Here is a 21403-nt window from a genome sequence, read left to right as displayed (position 1 = left end):
GAAACATACAAACAACTTAAAAGATTCAAACAACAAAGATTATAAATGTAATATGCTTCTCCCAGGGGGAAATGTACCAAGTCTTGGGAAAATATAAATGTAGTAATTGCCTAAAGCAACCAATCAGCTTCTGTCATCTCAAAGACTGCGCTAGATAAATGACAGTTAGGGGTATATTTACTAAAGCGAGAGTTTTTAGAAGTGGAGATGTTGCCCATAGCAACTAGATTCTAGCTATTATCTTCATCTAGAAGGTGTTAAACAAGGGTTAAGTAGAATCTGATTGGTTGCTATGGGCAACATCTCTACTTTGGGCAAATTCTCCTGTCTCGCTCTCCAAGGCTTGATGCATTTCCCCCTGATATCAAAGAAACTAGGGGGTAGATTTGCTAAAGCTTCTAAAAATGAAAAGTGGTTCTGTTGCCCATAGCAACCAATCCGACTGTATCTGTCATTTCTCTACTGCACCCTAGAAAATTATAGACATAGAAGCTGTAGTGAATCTACCTCTAGGTCTATAAAATTGTGCAAATGTTTTGATAGGGAGAGGAAACAACAATATAACCAGAATTACAATGAGATTATATCTACAGAGACTGTGGGCCTGATTCAGAGCCAGACGCTCTGAATCAGGGCGTGTTTTTTTTTTTAATAGTGCGGCCTCTTGGGTGCTCGCATAGCTGTGGGTTACCACCCACAGCCTATGCGAGCGACCATGATGATGGTCGCGATGGTCAAGACCATCGGGCTTGCGACGAGACCCTGCGGTAGGGTCTCGGTGACCGCAAGCCCTGGAGTGATTTTGGCTCTATCAGAGCCAAAATCACTCCCACTGACATCACTAGTGATGTCAGTGGGGCCGGACCCAGACGGTAGGCTTTCCCATGGGAACGCCTCCGTCTGGCAGCCACGCCCCCGGCACGCCCACCAAAGGGGGTGTGCTGTCAATCAACATCGACAGCACGCCCCCTTTGGTGCGAGACCCATAACGACGGCTACCCTGTCGTTATTCGGGTCTCGCGCATGCGCACGACGGAGCTCCCTCCGTCGTGCGCATGCGCACTAGGGCACCAACGACCCTCTTGCGAGCACTCAGCGCTCGCGAGCGGGTCTGAATCAGGCCCTATGATCCCTATCTCTCACTGCACTGCAACATTCCCCTTGACCCACCCCCCCCCAACCAGCGGGACCCGCCCCCTCCTACACACTGAACACAGATGATGGTTGTTCAGTGTGTACGAACCACCATCACCTGCAGATATATCTGTGCAGTGTGTACCCAGCATGAGTTTCTTCTGTACTTAAATGCCCACGTGGTTGGGTCTATGTCGCTCAGACCAGTAGGCCCATTAAGATCAGACAGAAATTGAGTTTTCTATGTGCTCGGAAATAAAAAAAAAAAAAAGTTAATAAACATGTTATATAAAAAGGACATTTATAATGACTCGGAAGCCCGGTCCACACTAGGTCGACCTATCTGAGGATTGGTAAGTGCATACACATAACAATTATTTGTGTATTATATGGAAATATATTGAGTATCCATATTTTATGGTCATTATTGTATCACAGTATCAATAGTATGTGGCTTCCAGAAAGTAAATCAGTCAGCCTGGGAGAGCATGGTGCTTTTTAAGTATTATATAAGTATTTGGTGGTTATATAATATTGCACAAGAGACAACAGAAAAGGGTAAATTGTGTCCTTTATGGTGTGTACACACTGGGTGATTAAAGTGGACGACTGAGTGATAACGATATCGTTATCGTTCAGTCGTCCACTTTATCGTCCATTTTTAACCCCAAAACGATGAACGATAACGACGACGCGCGTTCCCGCGGGTCGTTCGTCATCATCGTTCATCGGGTTAACATGCAGCCCAACCTGACGACCTCGTCAGGTTGCTGCATGTTGGGGAATGGGGGAGAGAGCCCGGCGCTGAACGATATCGTTAATGATATCGTTCAGCGGCTGTGCTCAATGTCATGAACGACACTAAGCACAGCCTGCCGGGGACACACTACACGATATCGCTCAGGGAGCATATCGTCTAGTGTGTACGCACCATATCTGTTAGATTTTTTAAAGTGTAATGAACGATTTTTTTGAACTACAAACGATTTTTGCATATTCCCTTAATGAAAATCGTTGAGTTGACAAGTCTGACTGAACTACAAACGTGAACGCGCATGAACGATTATCGTTCATCGTTTGAAAAATTAATTCACTTTCTCAGTCAAACGATGAACGATAATCGTTTGAAAAATTAATTCACTTTCTCAGTCAAACGATTATCGTTAAACGAAAATTGTTCAAAAAATCATTGTGTGTGTATATGCACCTTTACTGGTCATGAATGTGTACTGATTTACCGTGTACAACTCTGACCTCTAGTGGCCAAACAAAGTACTATTTCTGGACCAGCAACAGCATTGCTTTTTGGCTGGAATAATATAAAGGGCAAACACCTCTTTATACAATAGTGGTTTTTTTTTATTTTTTATCTCTGTTCCGAATGTGTTGACACTTTCTGTTTCGGCGCAGTGTACGATTTTCACGGCTTGGTCGCGGAAACAGAGGTCGCATATCACCATGTAGATGAAAGGATATTAGGGCGGTTTAAAATTCACTGCAGATTACCTGAGTGTCTACTCCATTCAGATCTCTGAGTATAAATGCTTCCAACATAGGAACCAATGGTCCACGGCCTCTACCTAGAAGCAATTTGTCCAATACGAAAGACACTTGCGCCCTGGACAACAAGTATATATATATGAGGACGTTACGCTTTGACAAAACTTTAGCTATTTAAAGCTGCAAGCTATATTATCATATTAATGTCCTTAAAAGTTATTTTCATTCAGGAAGTTTGATGCGCATAGGAAAACAGTTCCGCTATAGTAACATAAAGGCACGAGGGCTGATGCAGGCTGCGGTGCAGGTAGAACACAATTGCGCTTGTGTGCCCAGGTATAAATATGGATACTTGCACATAGGCTTAGTAGCACACATATATGCGCCCGCATCACCCCTTTCCGTACGCTTGTGGAAGTCGTCATCACTATAACTGCGCACTTGCGCTAGCTCTATACCTGGGACAAGAGAGCCTTCTAAAATCCGAGGAATTTCTGCATACTCTCTGCAAAGGCCACAATTCCGCCTACACACCCGCGACGCGCTCTCACCCCAATCCGCCTATGCGCCAACACTCCGTCACCACCCGGTTACACTCACACAGCTACAAGCGCAGATGTGACCAAGTTGTGAGGGGCTCAGAGGTGATCGACCCCCTTCATTTCTGACAAACGTCCTAAAACTTCTAGGTGTGTTTTAAACTCTTCATTTAGTTTCCATCAAACAGGGAAATAGATTTGAAAATAAAAATTCTCATTAATAAAACTCGGTTTGTTTTCCCCTGGAGGTCACTTCACACAGGTCGTCTGGAAGGACTCAAAGGAAGTTGGATTTGGGGTGGCCACGGATGGGAAACGAGTGTACTTTTTGGTGGCACAGTACAGCCCAGCCGGCAACATCACCAACCCCGGCTATTTTGAAAAGAACGTGCTGCCCCCTGGAGAAGCCTCACCTACGGATAGCACTGGATCCAACTCGCGATGGAAACCAGCCAGCAACAAGGAACCGGTGGCTGAGAAGACATACGACGACAGAAAACCTTTCTCAGACACTGGCAGAGGTAAGGGAGGTTGCTATATACTTATCATTCATGCTTTTATTATGCCTTATTGTATTGAAAGTATACACTAGATTTTACAGTTAGTGATGTCACTGGTTCCTAGTGCAGGGATAGGCTACATTCTCAGTGATGTCATTGGTTCCTAGTGCAGGGATAGGCTACATTATCAGTGATGTCACTCGCTCATAGTGAATGGTAAACTGCATTCTCAGTGATGTCACTGGTGCCAGGTGAATGGATAAGCCTCATTCTCAGTGATGTCACTGGCTCCTAGTGAATGGATAGGCTGCATCCTCAGTGATGTCACTGGTTCCTAGTGACTGGATAGGCTGTATTCTCAGTGATGTCACTGGCTCCTAGTGAATGGATAGCCTGCATCCTCAGTGATGTCACTGGTTCCTAGTGACTGGATAGGCTGTATTCTCAGTTATGTCACTGGCTCCTAGTGAATGGATAGGCTGGATCCTCAGTGATGTCACTGGCTCCTAGTGACTGGATAGGCTGCATTCTCAGTGATGTTACTGGCTCATAGTGACTGGATAGGCGGCATTCTCAGTGATGTCACTAGCTCCAAGTGAATGAATAGGCTGAACTCGCAGTGATGTCATTACTTCCTAGTGACTGGATATGCTTCATTCTCAGTGATGTCACTGGCTTCTAGTGAATAGATAGGCTGCATTTTCAGTGATGTCACTGGTTCCTAGCGACTGGATAGGCTGCATTCTCAGTGATGTTACTGGTTTCTAGTGAATGGATAGGCTGCATTCTCAGTGATGTCACTGGCTCCTAGTGACGGGATTGGCTGCATTCTCTGTGATGTCACTGGCACCTAGTGACTTAATAGGTCATTTCATGCATATTAGTTCTGCCCACACAGTGGTTGCCTCTGTTGTGTGTACATTATAGGCGCACACTTCTTACAATTCAGCATTGCAATATACTGAATTAGAAAAGTTCTTCGTGCAACCATTTCTGTACGGCTACAAGTTAAAACAAACCCTATTGCTAATATATCTAGTAGGAAGAACTTCTAATAAAACAATCGTTATAATACAAGCTGTGCATTTATTCATGCTGAACTGAGACTCTTAAACTACATACAGTACAGTACAAACTGGCGTTTGAAATGCGCTTTTTAACAGATGCAAAATAGCGAGTAAGTTTTCAACTGCAGTGACGCGCATCAGACACACCGTGAAGGAACAATGGCGGCCTGCAGGGAAATGTAAACTAAACACAACTAAAGTAGCTTGGCCTGCCTTGTAAGACCCAGATTTCCTGACCTCACAAGCAGCCAGGAGCTGGCCAGGCTGAGTAAGCTTCAGCTTCTGCAGCCTGGCCAAAGCAGCAACCAGCGATCTGAGCCTACGTACGCTGCACTCGGATCGCAGATGCATGCAGGAGTGACTATTTCCTACAGACCCAGTCTGCTGCATTTGCATATTAGTTGGGCGGTTAGCGGTTTCCTTGCTGCTGTGCAATACCGCCCACCTTTGAATGAGGCCCTTTGTAATTGGTAACATACGGAGGATTCTGTATGTATTATATTTTACCATTAAAGTAGATTTTTTTTCCCCCAGCTTAGCCCAAAGATATATAGATGCCTTCAGCAACTTGTCGCACTCCAAGCCGCTATATATATATCCCAAAACTGATAGAACACGTTTCACAGAACACGTTTCACAGAAACTGAAGGTTTTTCTCAGTTTTAAATGATTAATTCCATGTTCTTGGCTAGATTGAAATGCTCAAAGTTTTACCACCTCGTTCAGCATCCACTGACTGGTGTGAAGACACTAAAACATCATTATGTAAGACTCATCTCTGCAAGATGACACCCGATAATCCCCTGTACGGTGAGCCGCCTCTAGGTTTCAGTAGCGTCACTGCTGACATTTAATTAAGACCAATCACGGTATGCGCGCGTCTTACGGCTCATCTGCCCCATGCTTTAAAAAACAGCGCTGCATTTAGCAATCATGGCATGCTGGGTACGCAGATGCCCCCTTTTCTGGCACTGACTGGGATAGGCCAACTTTAAATAAAGACGCAATTAGGCTGCAGCTGCAGGATAAAATTAAAATTTCCCAAGGACATTAGCGCCACCTAGTGTCCACAAACCATAAGACGATTTTTGCATCAACCTGTGGTCCTGACGCAGGGGTCCACGTAAAGTCAATGCCGCACGCAATCGGCCAATGTTTTCAGCCTGCGCAGGAGTCCGAGACGCACTGCGCATGTATCTCAATGGTTACAGCTTTAAGACGCAGATGGAAATTGCGCGCTGATAGATGTAATTTCGGTGGGAGTTTCAGGGTGATAACTAGCCAGATGCGGGTGTTTCGTGGTACAAAACGCAGTTGCACTAACCCTGGAGGCCATGTTCAGACTATGGTGCGTCTTAATACGCTAAGCGGCGGATCAGCGCTGCAGCCGGTAGGCATCCCAGCACAAAGACCATTGGCCGCGGTACTAGCATAAATACAGTCACAGCTGCACTTGTGATACAGGCCCTGTGTGCGCAAAAGGTTTATGTCACTATGGCGACTACCTAAGGTGTACACAACAGTGACTGTTACTAACTCGACGAGCAGCGCATTTACATTTGTCCAAAAGCGCCTAATTTGCACATTCACTGGTGCGTGCCCATTTTCGCTTTTCCTCAGTAAGGCCGGGGACCCGTTGGCATTGCGTCAATGTTTTTTTTCTTTTTGCAGCTCACTGTAGTCTCCCTCAATGCATTGGACAAAACACGTTGCGTTACAAAAACCACAACACAAACAGAATTGTAGCGCAAGACACATAATGTGATATCACATCTAAGCTAGGAGGAATTTCTTGCGCAGCGTAAGTAGGTTGGAACCATCCTTTGGAAAGCGATCCGCGCGGAGCGCAATTGTTTTCCTCCGACCATAATCTGACACAGTTGGAGCAGTGAATGGGCAGATGGGGCACACATCGCACCCACAATAGTCACTATAGTCAAGCCCTGGTGACAGCAGTATCGTATATGGTGACAGCAGTATCGTATATGGTGACAGCAGTATCGTATATGGTGACAGCAGTATCGTATATGGTGACAGCAGTATCGTATATGGAGACAGCAGTATCGTATATGGAGACAGCAGTATCGTATATGGTGACAGCAGTATCGTATATGGTGACAGCAGTATCGTATATGGTGACAGCAGTATCGTATATGGAGACAGCAGTATCGTATATGGAGACAGCAGTATCGTATATGGAGACAGCAGTATCGTATATGGTGACAGCAGTATCGTATATGGTGACAGCAGTATCGTATATGGTGACAGCAGTATCGTATATGGTGACAGCAGTATCGTATATGGTGACCTGTGTCCTACTAGCAATAAAAACACTAGCAAAATACATGTACTTTACGCCAATGGGTACAGAGACCTGGCAGTTGGAAACGCCCTGGGCGCCGCCTGGCAGAGACTCCGCTTTGCTTCTTTTCTGGCGTGTAAGTAGGGGCAGACGTCATCTAATCCTATGTTAGCATGGTGTGTAGTGCGGGGCTGTCATATCATATCCCAGCATCACAATCTGGCACGGAGGTGCCCCCTAAACCTTTTGCGCCCAAGGCAACCACCTTGGGTTACAGTGTGGTAGTGCCAGCCCTAGCAAGGCCTGAAAAAGAGCCAGAAGGCCAGCCACTGAAAGGATAGGCTGGTGCCCGCTACCTCTAAAAATGAATTACGCTCAGACCATTTTTCTGGAGACTGGACCCTCTATGCCCCCTCATACCCCAAATTTACCAGTCTCATCCTGCAACAGGTATGTTTCTATTTATTTTTTAACTGACGAATGCAGAATGACTTTCTAACACGGGCATCATGGGGTGAGTAGGGTCAGCGTGCAGGTCAGGCGACACCCACACATGGCACCACACTCGGAGGGCACTGCACCCTAACTGAATGAATACGTTAGAGGGAGTCACAGGGAGAGCTACATACAAACTGCTTCTTGTCTCTGGCTACTGAGAATAATCAGAGTGAATTAACATGCACAGAGCCTGGCTGCAGATTCTCACACTACAGCACAAAAGACGTCTCCCCCAGACCATTTATGCAGCTCCCATTCATAGCTTGCAGACAACTACCAGGCAGGGGTCTAACGGAGACAAAACACAGAAGGGAAAACCTTCCTGAAGCTCAACCCTTCCCAGATTCTGGGGGTTTCACATGGACACAGATGAGGGGATAGAAGAATGTACCAGCCTGATGAATATTACAGAGAGGGGAGCTACGGGGGTGTATTGGGGGAACGGAGGGAGGAGAGCGCAGTCCATTCATACAGAACCACCTGCAGTGGTGGCAGATTATAACAAAAGAATGTAAGTTGTGTCATAATAAATATATACATTATAAACACACAAATATATATACGTTTCAGCCATGTCTTATAATGACCTTCTCGATCGCTTGAAAAATCAGGATAAAGGTCTTTAGACCACAATGACATGGGAGTTATTATAAACTCCTAGCATGTGTTCCCCTAGCAGGGGTGCTGAGATGTGGGGGCAGGTACGAAGATTTGGGGGCTCTCCTGGGGGCACCTGTCAGTAGTGACTTGGTAGGGACAGAGCTCTGGCTTCTGCAGGGGTTGGGTAAGGGGCATAATGGACAACAGCACAGGAGCCTGGGAACTAAGCCTCGGAGGTGTGCAGGGCTTCAGTCAGAATCTCTGCTGGAGAAACATGACGTTCCCATGTCACTGCTATTCCCATACGTAACAGCACCCGTGCAGCTTTGTGGCTGCACAGCTGACTCCATCCATAGCACATAGGGGGATCGGTGGGGAGCAGACGGCAGTGTCGGACTGGGACGTGAAGGGCCCACCGGTGGGATGCAGTGATAGGGGCCCAAACTTAGGGGTGTGTCGAGCCTTCAGAAGGTGTGCGGCCAACCTCCACAGAGGCTTGGTTGACCATTGCAGAGGGCATGGTCTGGGCCTCTAAGTATATAGTAAATACTGCTAGTGCCTGCATGATAATGTATGCATTGTAGAAAATACAACATAGACCTGTGCAGTGTAATGTAACATATACATAATTCAAGTGCACAGTCTGTAACCTGATCCCTAGAGGATGGGGTGGGCCCTCAGGCAGTCGGGCCTACCGGGGGTTTCCCCTGTAGCCCTGTGGGCCAGTCCGACTCTGGTGGACGGAAAGTAATAGAGACTGACCACTGTGTAATAGGTTTCTCCAGCAGGGCTTTCCAACTGCCAGTCCTTCGTGCCAAATCGCCCTGGTCACACATGGGTAGAAGCAAACCAAAAATCTCCGTAACCCATCTGTAAAATATTTGCCTAGTTCTGGATATACCCATGAGATGTGTCACCTGGCACTACAGGGAATTTGGCTTTAAGTGTAGGGCCGTAAAAAAAAGTTTCCCAGTCCCCTGCGTGACTGCATTCGCCACAGCTGGATCCCCCTGAGGAGCCGCCCCCCACTTACACCATGGAGGGTGGAGCCGGAATAAAATTTGTGGTGCCACGCCTCCTGCACCTCTCATTGGACGGACCTCCTCCAGAATGATCTAAAGGACAGCATAGAAAAATAAAGGTAAGTATGACCAGCCGGTATTATACACGAGTGTTACAGCCAGGCAAAATCAGACACATCTGACAACAGGAAGGAGCAGGAGGCTGGAAGTGAGGGCTCAGAGGGTGGGTCGGGGCCCTAGGACCACCTGTTGCCCATCACAGGGCTACAATCTAGTCTTGCAGTTCTTTTAATGCTCTGATTGGCTACAGGCCACTCTAGTAGCTCTTGCAAATCTCTGATTGGCCACAGGCTAGTCTAGTAATTCATCTAATGCCCTGATTGGCTACATTCTGGTCTAGAGCATGAATGAATACTTCCATTGGTTCTAGCTCTACCAACTGCATTGAACAGGCCGAATAAATGACGGAGAAGCTAACCAGCTAACTGTTGGCCGGTCACAGATGCGGTTTGCCGAACGCACAAGCTACGCTGTGTCTAATAGGAATAGGCCCCCGTCCGTGTTGCATGTTATTAATTGGAAAATGTTTCCTGGTTGGAATGTGGAAGAGTCAGTGGAGGACAAACACCTGACGGAATAACCATTTCATATAAGCAACATATTGCTGCATTTAGCGGATAGAACCATGTGAGTGCGTGTATAGAGGGTACCCATCTCTGCCTCTATATTATATATATATATATAGATAGGATAGGTGACGTTCATGTAATAAGTACATGCAGGTGATCTCCTGCCTCTGTTATTACATGGACGTCACCTATCCTATATGTACATAACAGAGGCAGGAGATCACCTGCATGTACTTATTACATGGACGTCACCTATCCTATATGTGCATAAGTACATGCAGGTGATCTCCTGCCTCTGTTATGTACATATATAGGATAGATGACGTCCATGTAATAAGTACATGCAGGTGACGTCCTGCCTCTGTTTGTACATATAGGATAGGTGACGTCCATGTAATAAGTACATGCAGGTGACGTCCTCTCTGTTATGCACATATAGGATAGGTGACATCCATGTAATAAGTACACGCAGGTGATCTCCTGCCTCTGTTATGTACATATATAGGATAGATGACGTCCATGTAATAAGTACATGCAGGTGATCTCCTGCCTCTGTTATGTACATATATAGGATAGGTGACGTCCATGTAATAAGTACATGCAGGTGATCTCCTGCCTCTGTTATTACATGGACGTCACCTATCCTATATGTACATAACAGAGGCAGGAGATCACCTGCATGTACTTATTACATGGACGTCACCTATCCTATATGTGCATAAGTACATGCAGGTGATCTCCTGCCTCTGTTATGTACATATCTGATAGATGACACCCATGTAATAAGTACATGCAGGTGATGTCAGGTCTCTGTTATGCACCTATAGGATAGGTGACGTCCATGTAATAAGTACATGCAGGTGATCTCCTGTCTCTGTTATGTACATATAGGATAGGTGACGTCCATGTAATAAGTACATGCAGGTGATCTCCTGCCTCTGTTATGCACATATATAGGATAGGTGACGTCCATGTAATAAGTACATGCAGGTGATCTCCTGCCTCTGTTATGCACATATAGGATAGGTGACGTCCATGTAATAAGTACATGCAGGAGATCTCCTGCCTCTGTTATCTACATATAGGATAGGTGACGTCCATGTAATAAGTACATGCAGGTGATCTCCTGCCTCTGTTATGCACATATATAGGATAGGTGACGTCCGTGTAATAAGTACATGCAGGTGATCTCCTGCCTGTTATGTACATATAGGATAGGTGACGTCCATGTAATAAGTACATGCAGGTGATCTCCTGCCTCTGTTATGTACATATAGGATAGGCAACGTCCATGTAATAAGTACATGCAGGTGTTCCCAGTACTCAGGGAAAACTCCTCCATGTTACTCTGTCTTCCTGGTTTTAGTTTCACTTTCTGGAACCTCCCCGTGTACCTGATTACTGGGGTCATTGAGTGCAGGGAGTATGCCTGTCCTTACAAGCCGGCGTCAGCCAGGTGTGTATGTTGTGTGACTTGCATGACCCCTACTGTTAGAAGTCTGCGGATATACTCTGCACCAGTTTGCAAAACTATTTCCGGTAATCTTTATTATTGCATAAAAAAAAAAAATATATACTGTAGGTTTAGGTTACCCTACACCTGCGGCGCGGAGAGTCTGAGCTGCGGCGCCTGTAAATGGACGCAGCACAACCTATCCTGCAGCCAGGGTACATGAAACCCAATGCGGAACACACCATCAGTGTAGATGATCGGTTGGAATGAACGCTGGGCAGCGTAAATGGGTGTTACCCTAAGACCTTACAATGTGTGCCCAGGAGTTTGAGCCCTTATAAAATAAATTTGTTGTAAGCGTCTTAATTTTAAGTTTTTATTTTTTTTTTACCTTGGTGTTCAAAATAACATTGTAAACTACAATTTTTAGCAATTCTATCTGCTAACCCCCTACGGGTGAAGCTCCTATGCATCATGTTACAGTCCCACCCCTGTATAAATCTGCCAAGTTATAAGATCAACTCCAATTTTCGAGTTGGGAAAGAGGACATTGCCTACGAGCACGTGTGCAATTATATACAGGCTTTGAAGAACTGTGTGTTACTTTAAGGGGGAGTGATAAAGTGGAGTGATAAACGACCAACCACTCAGCTCCTAACTGTCATGTTACAGGATGTGTTTGAAAAATGACAGTTAGGAGCTGAGTGGTTGGTCGTTTATCACTCTCCACTTTATCACCTCATACATCTGCCTCAAAATGAGAGTTTTGCTATTGTCAGCTTGTGGGCAAATTGCCAACCAGTAGCCTATAGCAACCAATCAGCTTCTAAATGTCACTTATCGCACAGTCTTGAAATGACAGTTAGAAGCTGATTGATTGATTTTGGCAAATTCACCACTTTCTCTCTCTCCAAGGTTTGTAACATCTCCCCCTCTGTCTGTTATTCCCCAGTCTTGGTTTATTATGGTTTAGTTCCCAATTGTAAAATGCAGACTCTATATAAAAGTAAATGATAATAACAATAAATAATGAACATTCACAAAGATCATGGTGGAAGCACTTCTCTCCCATGCACACATGACTTCCTGTTTCTGAGCATGCAGGAACCGCCTGTAGCCTGCAATGCAAAATCACACAGGCCACAGAAGGGCAATAGCTTTTATACTGATGGAGTATATTAGTGTATATGTGACATACAGGTGTTGTTAATGTATGTCGGCTCCTGCTGTAAATAATAATTGTATATAAAGTGACTATGTCACCATGTCAGTATTAGGAAATGTTGCGTATTACAAGCAATAAATGACCTGGTGACCTGTAATATCCTTAAATAAAACTTACAGTACATAGTATATGATAAATGCAGACAGTTTGACAGCGACTCCATACTTACCAGGAGTAAGACCTCTGGCCCACAGAGCTTACAGTCTAATGATACATGCCTGGGAGCACAGGATCCACATTGCAGACCCGGCTTGTCCTTCTGGCTGGCCCACAGAGCTTACAGTCTAATGATACATGCCTGGGAGCACAGGATCCACATTGCAGACCCGGCTTGTCCTTCTGTCTGGCCCACAGAGCTTACAGTCTAATGATACATGCCTGGGAGCACAGGATACACATTGCAGTCCTGGCTTGTCCTTCTGTCTGGCCCACAGAGCTTACAGTCTAATGATACATGCCTGGGAGCACAGGATACACATTGCAGTCCTGGCTTGTCCTTCTGGCTGGCCCACAGAGCTTACAGTCTAATGATACATGCCTGGGAGCACAGGATACACATTGCAGTCCTGGCTTGTCCTTCTGTCTGGCCCACAGAGCTTACAGTCTAATGATACATGCCTGGGAGCACAGGATCCACATTGCAGACCCGGCTTGTCCTTCTGGCTGGCCCACAGAGCTTACAGTCTAATGATACATGCCTGGGAGCACAGGATACACATTGCAGTCCTGGCTTGTCCTTCTGGCTGGCCCACAGAGCTTACAGTCTAATGATACATGCCTGGGAGCACAGGATACACATTGCAGTCCTGGCTTGTCCTGTCTGGCCCACAGAGCTTACAGTCTAATGATACATGCCTGGGAGCACAGGATCCACATTGCAGACCCGGCTTGTCCTTCTGGCTGGCCCACAGAGCTTACAGTCTAATGATACATGCCTGGGAGCACAGGATACACATTGCAGTCCTGGCTTGTCCTTCTGGCTGGCCCACAGAGCTTACAGTCTAATGATACATGCCTGGGAGCACAGGATCCACATTGCAGACCCGGCTTGTCCTTCTGTCTGGCCCACAGAGCATACAGTCTAATGATACATGCCTGGGAGCACAGGATCCACATTGCAGACCCGGCTTGTCCTTCTGGCTGGCCCACAGAGCATACAGTCTAATGATACATGCCTGGGAGCACAGGATACACATTGCAGTCCTGGCTTGTCCTTCTGTCTGGCCCACAGAGCTTACAGTCTAATGATACATGCCTGGGAGCACAGGATACACATTGCAGTCCTGGCTTGTCCTTCTGGCTGGCCCACAGAGCTTACAGTCTAATGATACATGCCTGGGAGCACAGGATCCACATTGCAGACCCGGCTTGTCCTTCTGGCTGGCCCACAGAGCTTACAGTCTAATGATACATGCCTGGGAGCACAGGATCCACATTGCAGACCCGGCTTGTCCTTCTGTCTGGCCCACAGAGCTTACAGTCTAATGATACATGCCTGGGAGCACAGGATCCACATTGCAGACCCGGCTTGTCCTTCTGTCTGGCCCACAGAGCTTACAGTCTAATGATACATGCCTGGGAGCACAGGATCCACATTGCAGTCCTGGCTTGTCCTTCTGGCTGGCCCACAGAGCTTACAGTCTAATGATACATGCCTGGGAGCACAGGATCCACATTGCAGTCCTGGCTTGTCCTTCTGGCTGGCCCACAGAGCTTACAGTCTAATGATACATGCCTGGGAGCACAGGATCCACATTGCAGACCCGGCTTGTCCTTCTGTCTGGCCCACAGAGCTTACAGTCTAATGATACATGCCTGGGAGCACAGGATACACATTGCAGACCCGGCTTGTCCTTCTGGCTGGCCCACAGAGCTTACAGTCTAATGATACATGCCTGGGAGCACAGGATCCACATTGCAGACCCGGCTTGTCCTTCTGTCTGGCCCACAGAGCTTACAGTCTAATGATACATGCCTGGGAGCACAGGATCCACATTGCAGACCCGGCTTGTCCTTCTGTCTGGCCCACAGAGCTTACAGTCTAATGATACATGCCTGGGAGCACAGGATCCACATTGCAGTCCTGGCTTGTCCTTCTGGCTGGCCCACAGAGCTTACAGTCTAATGATACATGCCTGGGAGCACAGGATCCACATTGCAGTCCTGGCTTGTCCTTCTGGCTGGCCCACAGAGCTTACAGTCTAATGATACATGCCTGGGAGCACAGGATCCACATTGCAGACCCGGCTTGTCCTTCTGTCTGGCCCACAGAGCTTACAGTCTAATGATACATGCCTGGGAGCACAGGATACACATTGCAGACCCGGCTTGTCCTTCTGGCTGGCCCACAGAGCTTACAGTCTAATGATACATGCCTGGGAGCACAGGATCCACATTGCAGACCCGGCTTGTCCTTCTGGCTGGCAGTGGCACAGGCTTGGCATAGACAGGGTGAATGGTGCTTGCCCAGGCTGCACCCACCCCCCAGATGTGCCTTACAGGAGGGGCTGCTGAGGCAGCTGGTGGGGGGAGTCCCTTCCCCTCCTCCTGAGCATCCACTCAGCCCAATCTCTCAGCCTGAGCCCGCACAGCCACGTTATGCTGCTGCTGTGACTGAGCTGCTGAGAGGCTGCAGGAGGACGGGCCGGGGTAGAGGCTGCCGGGGATAGGAAGGAGATGGGAGGCTGCTTCTCCCGCCGCAGGGCAAGAGGTAAGAGACGGGGTCACCCCGGGGGGGCCTGTGGGTGCTGGGCTCGGTCTGAGAGGGTGAATGCAATGCATGTGTCTGCTACAGTGTATGTGCTCTGTGTATACAGCCTCAGGGACAGCTACATACATTAGTGACCCGGGCACAGGGCTGCACTCACACCCTGAGCGGACGGGACCCCGGGCAGCTCTGATCGGGGTTAGAGAGGGGGCCAGTTACTTTTTGTTTAATTGCTCAGAAGATCTTAAAGGGCCGGTGTCAGTGTCTCTATACTTTGTAACTGGGTAAGTAATCCCCCCCCCCCCCCTCTTCCCGTTTTTGTTGATACTTTGCAGCAGGGGTAGATATGCCCCCCCCATCTATTATTTGTGGATACTTTGTAGCAGGGGTAGATATGCCCCCCCCCCCCAAATCTATTATTTGTGGATACTTTGTAGCAGGGGTAGATATGCCCCCCCCCCCAAATCTATTATTTGTGGATACTTTGTAACAGGGGTAGATATGCCCCCCCCATCTATTATTTGTGGATACTTTGTAACGGGGGTAGATATGCCCCCCCATCTATTATTTGTGGATACTTTGTAACGGGTAGATATGCCCCCCCCCATCTATAATTTGTGGATACTTTGTAACATGGGTAGATATGCCCCCCCCCATCTATTATTTGTAGATACTTTGTAACGGGGGTAGATATGCCCCCCCATCTATTATTTGTGGATACTTTGCAACAGGGGTATATATGCCCACCCCCCTTCTATAATTTGTAGATACTTTGTAACAGGGGTAGATATGCCCCCCCCATCTATAATTTGTAGATACTTTGTAACAGGGGTAGATATGCCCCCCCCCCATCTATTATTTGTGGATACTTTGTAACGGGGGTAGATATGCCCCCACCATCTATTATTTGTGGATACTTTGTAGCATGGGTAGATATGCCCCCCCCATCTATTATTTGTGGATACTTTGTAACGGGGGTAGATATGCCCCCACCATCTATTATTTGTGGATACTTTGTAGCATGGGTAGATATGCCCCCCATCTAGAATTTGTGGATACTTTGTAACGGGGGTAGATATGCCCCCCCCCCATCTATTATTTGTGGATACTTTGCAACAGGGGTAGATATTCTCCCCCCCCCAATCTATTATTTGTGGATACTTTGCAACAGGGTTAGAGATGCCCCCCATCTATTATTTGTGGATACTTTGGGGGAGGCTTCAGCCACAAGTCACATACGGGCGGGGGGCATCTGTACACATTGGGGGGTGGCGGAATATGTACCTCTGTTACAAAATATACACAAATACTATGGGGTGGGGGTAAAAATCTACCCTTCTTATATTATATACACATATAGCTTGGGTGGAGGATTTTGGAGGTTACAAAATGTACACAAATACTTGGGGGTGGGATATCTGGCCCCCGTTACAAATGCTGGGGGAGGGGGAGAGTATGTCTACCCCTCGTACAAAGTATCCACAAACAATAGATTGGGGGGGGGCATAACTACCCGTTACAAAGTATCCACAAACAATAGATTGTAACAGGGGTATCTATGCCCCCTCCCCCAATATTATTTGTAGATACTTTGGGGGATGGGGCATATCTACCGCTACAACAATCTATTATTTGTGGATACTTTGGGGGGGATGGGGCATATCTACCCCTGTTACAATCTATTATTTGTGGATACTTTGGGGGGGGGGGGACATATCTACCCCTGTTACAATCTATTATTTGTGGATACTTTGTAACGGGCAGATATGCCCCCTCCCCCAATCTATTATTTGTGGATCCTTTGTACGAGGGGTAGACATACTCTTCCCCCCCCCAGTATTTGTAACGGGGGCCAGATATCCCACCCCCAAGTATTTGTGTACATTTTGTAACCTCCAAAATCCTCCACCCAAGCTATATGTGTATATAATATAAGAAGGGTAGATTTTTACCCCCACCCCATAGTATTTGTGTATATTTTGTAACATAGGTACATATTCTGCCACCCCCCAATGTGTACAGATGCCCCCCGCCCGTATGTGACTTGTGGCTGAAGCAGAGGTTCCTGTTTATCTCCCTAGTATGTAACGTAGCTGTCCAATTGCTTCATATGTATAAACATGATTTCAGTATATGATGACACAGCTGTGTGTTATTTGGTTCGGATAAAGTGTCTGCAGAGTATCCCAGCTGCAGGATATCTTGCCTTTTGTCCATGGGGTGTGGGTTGTTCACTATCACTTACGGCGAGTTGAACGCGCATTTGTGTGAACACGACTCTCTCTTTTGTGACCTCATCCGCCTAATTTTGCGACACTCGGGTGATTTTACAGTAACACACATTGATTCGAAATTTTCCGCCGTCCAGTTGGACTTGGATGGAAACACTAATTTCTAGGTGTAATTCCAGCATTGTAATAATAAACCTTCAAACTCACAAACGTGCCACATGTCGTATAGAGTGCGCCGATGTCCCCCCAAGAATAACTTCCCACCAAAAATGAGGGTAAACAGCAATATTTTATGAGAAAAATGTAAAAGTGAGTGATTACGTGTTTGTGTGGCCCTAAAGAGGCTCTTGATTTGATGGGGATGTTTTTACCATTCTCGCCATCCACAAAAGCTGACTCTTTTCACGGTGGACGTTTCAAGGACAAGGAAGCGCTTACACCTGTCAGCAGTATAAAGAAAAATGACCTAATCCTGATTAATCTGTTTCCTACAGTTTACAGAAAGTTTTACATCGTTGTTTGTAACCTAATATGATGTCATCGTGCGCGCAGCAGAAAACACTGATGTCTCTAATTGGCGCAGTCAGCGTTCCGTGCATCTTGTGTACAAACAGACCTGTCCTACCGTCATTCTATTGCGCTGACCTGGTCTGCTCCCACAGCCGGGCGTTATTTATGATGTAGGAACGTCGCTGCTCGTTTGTTTAGTTCTGCAAATAACCCGAAGTAAGTACGCCATTGCAATACCCACTGTACTATGTAATGTAATGTTCGCGGTCAGCTCGCCCCCTTATTCTGTGGCCCTGTTGGGGTGTTCCTGGAGGGTGTGGCTTTGTGCGGCTTCCAGACCAATGCAAATCGAAGCGAGAAAATGCGAAACATCAAACTGTGGAATTAAAAAAAACAAAAATGCCAAAAACAAATCGTCCTACAAAACCCGTGTGATTTTGTCATGGGGTCCCATGTGACTGTTCCAACAGAAGGTCTCCAGACTGCACTAGGAAAGCTACTGGAGCAATTTATTTATTGTTTCCAGGAATTACGGCTGTATTTTGTGGTCTCTGAATGGCCCCAGGCGGATCGCTTCAGCGCCCCTTTAATTGTCGCCTTGGTCATGAACGGGACTGGGGTTTAGGTAACTTGACAGAGGACGTTTGGAGCTGTGGTAACCGTACTTATAATGTGTTTTATCGGGAGGGAAATACGCTGAAACATTAATACCGGGCTTAATTCAGAGATGTGTACACAAAGCCGATATTTACGCAGTTGACCAATTATTGGTAAACCTCGCCTGCGTCTAATTCGCAAAGCGCATGCGACAAGGTACATCACCATAGTGGCTCGCAGCAACTTTCTACTCGCAGTGTGATAGACGGGGACCATTTGGAGGAGGTAACGGGGAGAAACGGCATAAAACGCAGGCGTGTCGCAACCGTTCTCAGGGCGATGTCACAGCCTGCGTCTGTGATTCCGTAAGCAACACAAATGGCTCCTGCATCTTAGGACAAGCACCCATTCTTAGTAGGGTTACTCCGAAAACCGGATTTGGAGAATCTGCAACTGATGCTCCATCTTTGTATGGAGTCGTTTAGATTTGCGATGGCGGCTGTGACGTTTGCATAGATTTGCACAGCAGTTACGTACAAAGACGCAGCTACAATAGCGTTACCGTACATTGCAGTATCAGGCCCAAAGTCATCATTGGAGAGTGATAAAATGGGGAGAGATTAAGGACCTCATTCAGAGTCGGTCGAAGCGGCCGCTCGGTCGTACGGGAAAAGGGGCCGTATATGCAAATGATTCCCTCGCAAGTTGCGACCCTAAGTTCGGATCGGTAGCTGGCCGACCAAGGGGAGGAAGCGGTCCGAAGACAAAAAAATACGCCCCCTTCTCGTACGCATTACACGTCATCTCCGGGCATATAAGGATTAATCGAGACCATCGGAACTGGTCGTAGAGCTTAAGGTTGACCATACCCTCTCTTAAGCTCTACGATCATGTCAGTGTAAAAACCTCCCATGTCACGTGTGCCATGACACTACTTTGTTAATTATGCACTCCCATAAAACGCCGTTCGCATAATTAGGCACGCCTGCGTTCGGATCTCCACTCCCCCGTATTCAAGCACCTTCCCCTGTTACCACCCACAAACGCCTCAATCTGTCACTCAAACTACCGACCTGGCTGTTCAAGGAGAGAGAAATTTATGATCGTAGCGGCTAGTTTGCGCATGCGCATTGCGAACTTTACGCATGCGCAGTATAGCGAACATCGGTGGCGTACGACCGTGCGGCCGACTCTGAATGAGGTCCTAAGTACCAGCCAATCAGCTCCTGTCATGTTACAGGCTGTTTCTGAAAAATGACAGTTAGGAGCTGATTATTTGGTACTTTATTTCCCTCTGGAAGGCTTAGTACATCTCCCATCATTTGAGATATCGTGCGTAAAACAAGTGCTTGTAGGCCTTAATAGGAGACAGTAAATATATGAAGCGCAATAAACACACAGCGCAGCGTCCGGACAATGATATGCCCGTATATACACACAGAAGTATATTCATCCGTCTTGAGATAGATCTAGGTCTGTCTGAGCAATGCTGCCCGGAGATGACACATTATCAAACTCCTGCCCTATCTGTTAGTTACACCAGCCGCTTCCTGCCTCGGTGACACAGCAGTGTGTGGTGTGTGTTGCCTAATGGTGCAGACACTGCTATACAGTTACGCTATATATAGAAGTACAGTATTCAGGAATGGCATCTGCAACATATCTTGTGCTGGAGGCAGGGTTACAGTGTCTGTCACTGGTGGTTTTGAAATCGGGCTGTTTGGGATCTGATTCCTCCCCTGGTTAGAGTTGCCCACACACAGGCGGAGACTGGCAAACGTTCACCCCAAGTTGCCACTTGCCAGGGCCTGTGGCCAAATCGCACATATCCAGCTGTTTGTCGCTCAGGCAGTGCGTCCGGCTCACACGGGGGCCTGTTAGAACGGGACTGATTCAGAGTTCTGCGCCAGACGGCTACATAGCGTGCGTGGAAATAAATGCGGGTCTTCAACTTATGCAGAATTGTGCGCATCCATGCAGGCGTAATACCCCTGTCCACCTGCTTCGGGAAGTAGCCGACCTTCCTATGGCTCACAGTCGCTTGCGCGGTTGTAATGTTATCCAAAGCATTTGAACTGTGTCAGCGTTATGACTCTGAAAATGATTCTAAAGCATCATGTTTAAAGTTACAATGACGACACGGTTAAAATGTTTTAAGTAACAATAGAATCGCGTTGGCGTTGCCCTGTCAACATTTTCACTTTGAAGCGCCTTGGACAAAATCCAGTTCTTTGGTGCTTCTGAAGCACCGGCCGATCCTGCTGATGAGGCTGATTCTGAGGCGGGTGCAGCTCCTTACACGGGCGCAAACAGCGATTTTTAACATAGTGCGCATGTGTGTTTTTTGCATATCTCCGGTCAGTTCTGAGTAGGACGGATCTTGGCAGGATCCCTCGTTGCGTGAAATGGGCGTCTTGGTGCGGGAGCTGGTTGGAGACCTTGCGACTGGAAGGAACTGTTCCGTCTCGTGGGCTGCGGGAGTGTCTGTAGTTGGCGTTGGACACCGGGACCAAGCTCCGGAAAGTATCGCATTCTGGAGATTGGTGCATTTGGGAATGAGGCCGAAACCCAGACAACGGCAGTTTTCGTGGTTTTGGCCGCATTTTCCCCTTAGTACATCCCACCCTAAAGCTGTACGTTTAACTTCTGCAGTATCACGCAAACACAGCCACTTCGGGTCCCTTACGTATTTATAAGATGACCTATAGCTGAACAGCGGTTATCTTCTTATTACATTTACCAATATGGCTGATAATATTTGGCATCTGGTTATTATAGTGCGTCATAGAACTTGGGGCCACATCCGAGTGTTTCCGATTAAATCGCCAGGCATTACCCTCTCTTACGCCAAACTACAATAATTCAGATCATTTCTTGTATACATATTGC

The 21403-nt window shown here is 47.0% G+C and overlaps 1 protein-coding gene across 3 annotated transcripts in view; it reads left to right on the top strand.

Moving 5' to 3' along the window:
- LOC148542343 (uncharacterized) overlaps positions 1 to 21403 on the top strand; it is a 92373-nt gene that overhangs the window by 41901 nt on the left and 29069 nt on the right. For all 3 annotated transcript variants that reach the window (XM_088470376.1, XM_088470380.1, XM_088470367.1), the window contains exon 5: positions 3422 to 3694. In XM_088470376.1, the coding sequence (XP_088326502.1) occupies positions 3422 to 3694 (273 nt within the window). The remainder of the gene's footprint in view (positions 1 to 3421; positions 3695 to 21403) is intronic.

Source organism: Taudactylus pleione, unplaced genomic scaffold (genome assembly GCF_031769625.1).
Source record: "Taudactylus pleione unplaced genomic scaffold, aTauple2 ptg000013l, whole genome shotgun sequence".
Lineage (NCBI taxonomy): Eukaryota > Metazoa > Chordata > Amphibia > Anura > Myobatrachidae > Taudactylus > Taudactylus pleione.
This window is presented reverse-complemented; position numbering and strand designations above follow the sequence as displayed.